The sequence below is a fragment of the Nicotiana sylvestris genome, chromosome 5 (assembly GCF_000393655.2).
Source record: "Nicotiana sylvestris chromosome 5, ASM39365v2, whole genome shotgun sequence".
Lineage (NCBI taxonomy): Eukaryota > Viridiplantae > Streptophyta > Magnoliopsida > Solanales > Solanaceae > Nicotiana > Nicotiana sylvestris.
In genome coordinates, this window is record NC_091061.1 from 113,735,754 (window position 1) to 113,741,780 (window position 6,027).

Genomic DNA, 6,027 nt, shown 5'->3' on the forward strand with positions numbered 1-6,027 from the left:
AAAAAAAAGGAGACCACGTTGATGGCCTCAACCCCTCGTCCAACTGTCTGCTCTTCTGTCTTCCTGCTTTTCTCCATTTTCTTATTCTAATTCCCCCCCCCCCCGCCCCCCAACCCAACACAAACAGTGTTACATACAACTAAGTTCTATGTGTATGTTGTGTATTTATGCATGTACATGTGAATTTAGTCATTTACCTTATATATACTAACAATTGAGAGAATTTTAACATTATGATGTACTTTAATGTGTTATAGTTGTTGATAATTTGCCTTATTTTTGGGGTTGCTATTTTTACTTTTTATGTTTATCTATAATATCTTTTATGTGATTTGATAATACAAAAAATATTCATTTTACATGGTAAGTGTATAGAAATTAAATTTATGCATATACTATGTATATTACTCATATTCCATCAATCTCCCAGACCCAACACCCACCCACCTTAACTTCTTCCTAACCCTACTCTCCCTCTAATTTCTCATGTTTATATACTCTTAAACTTCTCCTCTAAAATCCCCTATTGTCTCTCCATAAAACTTCAAATATTCTCTCTCTCTTTCAAGAAGTCCATTTCTCTGCATGCTTATCAAGATGACGATGAGCAATAACCACAATGTGAGTGGATATCACAACAACAGCAACATGGGTGATCGAGATACGACGTTGACAAAGGTGTTTGTGGGAGGGCTGGCATGGGAAACTCCCAAGGAAGCCATGAGAGAGCACTTTGACAAGTATGGTGAGATCTTGGAAGCTGTCATCATCTCCGACAAGCTCACCGGCAGATCCAAGGGCTATGGCTTTGTATGTTCTACTTCCTTCTCTTTGCATATACACGTATACATTCAAAAATTGCTACAGTATTCCAAACTTCACTTATCAGCTTTTTCTTACTGTCTCTGTGTGTATGTTTCTCTATATATAATCCGAAAAGTGACCAATTCTCTAGCACATCACATTTAGGCCGTGATTGGAGTAGTTAGTTTTTCTATTTAGGTGATTTTTGTTGATAATTGGGTTGTGTCTTTCAAAAATTCATCTATCTTGAGGTTGACTCTTAGGTGCAAAAAATGTATGCAATCCAAGCACTCTTTTTCGGAAAAAACCAAAAACTATTCGCACTCACATCAAAATTATATTAATTTATTATACTAGTTAACTGATGAATTAATCGTATCATGATTATATATTTATTGAATTAACGTAAACAAAAGTTTTTACCCTATATTGTAGTACATTGTATATGCATCGAAATCATGGGGCGTGCAATGCGTGCATGTCGATCTATTTCTGTTTTGAGTTTTTCCTCAACGGAATTTAGGCATTCAAGGTGGTACTTTTATGTAAACTGAATCAAATTTTCCCTGTTTTGGATAAATAAATAGGTGACATTTAAGGAGGCAGAATCAGCGAAAAAGGCATGTGAGGATGCAACCCCAATCATCAACGGCCGCCGAGCCAACTGCAATCTAGCATCCCTCGGCGCACGTCGTTCCAGGCCCTCTCCTTCTATCACTCCTCCCCCTCCTCCTCCTCAACAAGGTAGTAGTATATTTCACCTCGATAATGTATTAGATTACGCTAATTACTATGGTTTATTACATGATACACTGAAGTAAGAACACATATTAAATGATAAATTTCAAGTAACGAAACATCGAGTTTGAATAAATATTCGAGGAGCTCATGAATTAGTATCGTGTATATCTAATTTATTATTTTTCCTGAAAAAAATTGAAGGACTCAACGTGGTAGGACCAAGGGCCAATCCAGCATCACCTGCAGGCCACGTGCAATGGTACTATCCTGCTTCTGGGGCACCCCAAGCTGCTGCAGCTCCAGCTTCACCATATCACCATCATCAACCTCTTCCTTTCTATGGGTATTATACCTTAACCCCATTTATAGCCCGTTTGGCCAAGCTAAATCAGCTTATTTTAAAAAGTATTTTTCTCAAAAGTATTTTTGATGATAAGCAATTTGTGTTTAACTATTTAATTTGAAAAGCACTCATGAGTATCAATTAGTGTTTGACCAAACTTTAAAAAACTGATTCTAAATGTATTTTTTTCAAAAGTGCTTCTTAAAAAAGTGCGTTTGGAGAGAAACTATTTTTTTCTGTTTCTCCAAAACTGCTTTTGCTTCTCTTCAAAAACACTTTTTTCTTTCCAAAAGCTTGACCAAACACCTCAATTTTTGGCCAAAAATGCTTTTGACAAAAAAAAAAAGGTACTTTTGACCAAAAATAAGTTTGGCCAAAAATAAGTTTGGTCAGGCTATTAGTGACTTTGTTTGCACATCTAACAATTTGCCTAGTTTATATAAGGAAAAATAGACATTTATTTAAATTGTTGTTATTTTGTAGGTATTCTCCAGCTTATATTGCCACAGACATGAATTACAATCATGTGAGTAAACAAAAAAATTTAAGGCAAATTTTCATCATTTAGTCTTTTTTTTTTCTTTTGGGAATTGAAGAAGGCTTAATAAAAGGGTTGTTTTGATTGGTTGTGATGTGGTGGACAGAAGCTAAGCTACACAGGTGGGGCCTACATGAATGGGCATTTTTCTCAAGTGTATCCAGGTCAGGCAATGATGGGTGGCAACGCATTGATGCCAATGTACCCATATTATCACTTCCACCATCATCAGTCACAGACAATGGGCCTTCCGGCCCATATCTACTCTCCAACAGCTGCTGGCCCAATGACTGCTGTTCCGGCCCTTATCTCAAAGCCCACTTCTCTTCCTCCTACTGCAGGTACCTATTATTCTCTTTGTTCACTTTTAGTTGTCAAGTATTCCAAAAATAAATTTTTATTTTTATTTGTCACTTTTCGAATACCAAGAGAAAAATAATTTATCTTTCCTATTTTGTCATTAGCATTAATTATTCATTCCAAATTATTTTCAAATTCATTAAAATTATACATCAATTAATATAGGTATTATGGTAAATTATGCACTTATTAATTATATTTTAAGGGGTATGTCAATAGTGAACAAGTAAAAATGAACGGAGGGAATACTACATATTTTTTAGTCAAATTTTTTCAACCAAGAATAATGGGCCCAGCATACAACGCACATCCACGTGGTCAAAGGAGAATATATTCAACATCTAATCTATTACAGAGTGGCATAAATCTTTGTAAAGATTCACCATTCATAGGTCAACAAGGTAAAGAAGTAATAACTTGCTTAAGAAAGTAAAAATCTTCGTTGTTGTATTAGTCTACTAGTTCCGTCTCAATAAACTAGACCAATGTAATTTGTGTGGTTATTTCTTGTTTGGATAAACTATTGTGTTAACTGTGGTAAAGAACATTTAAGATAATGGTTAAAATGTAATGAAAATGCAGTACTTAGTAAAATATCAAATGAAGTTTGAAATATTTGTGTAACATTAGTTTATAGTACTAGTATTTTTACTTGTTAGAGGAGAAGAAAATTTCATTTAAGAAGTTAAAGTTTTTACAGATGGATAAAAAAAGAAAGAAATCAATTTCATTGGAATTCAAGAATAGCTTTCTCACTCCTATACACACACAGGAATAAATTTCTAACTCATACATTACATAACTTCCTGTCATTAAGTCCTCTCATATTAGAGGAATTTTATTTTTTAAGATCTAAAAACATATACTTTAGTAATTAGTACGAAATGTGAAAATATACAATTACTTTTACTATGTGATGATTATAAAGAATCATGGAAGTCCTCAGGTCACATGGTTTACAGTCACTTGGAACATGACCACGTGAGAATGCTCTAGGTGATCTAAAATAAGAATCTTGTAGAGATTTTCTATTCATTTTTTTATTTATAAAATTGTTTTTACTGATTTCCTAGTATATTAAATAAATAATCAGCAAGTGGTAGTTAAAATAAAATTGAAAACTGATATTACAAAAATACAGTTTGCTTGGCTGTGGAATAGGTACAATCGGAGCAGGTGGAGTTCTGATCAAAAGGGTGATGTCAAAGAGCAATTAGATTGGAGAAAGGTGGTGGCTGGATCAAATAACAAAGAGGATTATTATAGGCTGCTCAGAACAATACTATTATTAGAGATCTGCAGTAGCTCTTCTAATTTCCAATTTCATTTATTTTTTTCTTTTCTTCTTTGTAATTTTTTCTAAGCAAGAAAAAAGAAGTTATTATTGTCAATCAGGCGGCTAATTATTTAGATGTATTCATTTCCTGTCTATCCCAATGGCTAACCTATTGAGCTCAAGCTCTCCATACTGCATATTCACCATCCCCCCCCCCCCCCCCACACACACTCACCATTATATACATAAGCTCAGGTACTTATTCGTACTCAGTACTCATATCAAATTAAATAATTTAATATTACCGGTTACTTCTTCCGTTTCAATTTAAATAAGGTAGTTTGACTCGGCACGGACTTTAAGAAAAAAGAAGACATCAATGGAAGCAATTGGATAAGTGCTGATCAATGATTTAAAATTGTAAGGTGGGATGTGTACTAAAGATTGGGGGATGTTTTTAATTTTGGGATGATCTATTTTAGCTAAGATTATTTCACTTCAACTAATAGGCAACTCGAAATAAGGTGAATTTCAACTTAGCATCGTGTTGGTATGCTAATCTTTTAACAAAATCTAGTATCAAGATGGACAACTTAATGTTGTGACAATCTTAAACCAAGAGAAAGTTTGTGACCTTAAAGAGAAGATATATACTCAAAAGAAATTTATTTCTTGAAATAAAACAGTGAAAGTGCAGTAATCAAACTGTTGACAAAAGTATAAGTACAGTTGAAGCAAATTTAAATATGACGACGACAATTTTTTCCAGTCAATTTATTGCCTTTTAAGGAGATTTAAGCTATTATAGTTGATATTTAGCTTAAGGTATATATATTTATATGTATATCGCCATATGTTTTACTCGTGTTTCGTGGATTTCGGATGTAAAATGTATTGATTTATATTAATTTGTAGTGCTTTTATGTGTAGGAATCATCCGGAAGCAATTGGGGGGTGAAAAGTGCGAGATCAGAGCCAAAACGGAGGAAAAATGGGAAATGTTGAATTCCAGTGCCACAGGCAGCACGCCGCGCCACCTGTGGCGCCGTGTACAAAATCTTCAGTTTGCCAACGCTAGGGCCAGCACCCCACGCTGCCCTGGACGCTGGTGACGGGAATTTCTCCAACTTTGCTCGGGGCAAGGTTATTTTCGGCCCTAGACCTACCCAACGCGTATAAAAGCAAGACTAAGCCTATTTTGAGGAGAGAGACGCCACTTTGAAGGAAAAATACACACGAGAAACATTCGGGAGTGAGGATATCTCAGTCTTCTTCATCGTTTCTTAGTATTTTCAATTATCCAACACTTATGAAATTGTTTGATACTATCATGAGCGGCTAAAACTCACATTTCTGGGGTTGTGATTTAGCCATAAATATTGTTGTTTAATGATGACTTAATCTTAATTACAATTCATCAATATATGGTTGTTTCTTCAATTTTGTGATTAATTGCTTAATTGTCTGGCCAACAATTAGGTTCTATTTACTATCTATGCTATACTTGTGAAATCCATGTTTAGATTAGAGAAGAATTGAAAAGAGCACGATCTTAACTCTGGGGGGGAGGGAAGGGGGTGGACCTGTGGTTATGATAGGAATTAGGAATATACCTAGTCACCGTGCTTAATCAAACATCGTAATCTTAATGCGTTCTTAATAGATTGATTTCATAAGAATATCAACGTTGATCTATTTTGAATAAGTGAATAGTACTTCGGGAGAAGGTTACGAGAGCAATTGTTCGATTAATTAGCAACCATGAGTGAATTATATGAAAGAAAGAGTTAACTAGAACACAATAATAGGATTGGTGAATCGATCACAACCCTGAAATATTTGTCTCTACTAAATACACAACCACCATTTTGCTGCTTGATAATTTAGTTACTAGTTAGAATTATTGTTTAGTATAATCACACTCTTGAATTCAAATTGGCTCGACTGAATAACAACCTTGATGAA

At 34.5% G+C, this 6,027-nt stretch overlaps 1 protein-coding gene across 4 annotated transcripts; it reads left to right on the forward strand.

Moving 5' to 3' along the window:
• Positions 1–508: 508 nt before the first annotated feature.
• On the forward strand, positions 509–4,177 carry LOC104229151 (probable RNA-binding protein ARP1). 4 transcript variants are annotated; one of them, XM_009781735.2, is made up of 6 exons: positions 509–810; positions 1,392–1,551; positions 1,747–1,888; positions 2,372–2,414; positions 2,533–2,767; positions 3,928–4,177. In XM_009781735.2, exons 1-6 carry the CDS (start codon positions 586–588, stop codon positions 3,945–3,947), a joined length of 825 nt encoding a protein of 274 aa, XP_009780037.1. In that variant the 5' UTR covers positions 509–585; the 3' UTR covers positions 3,948–4,177. The 4 variants fall into 4 exon arrangements, with proteins under 4 accessions (XP_009780037.1, XP_070030698.1, XP_009780038.1 ...); XM_070174597.1 differs by having other exon boundaries at positions 3,948–4,177; XM_009781736.2 differs by having other exon boundaries at positions 1,392–1,548.
• The last annotated feature ends 1,850 nt before the right edge of the window (positions 4,178–6,027 follow it).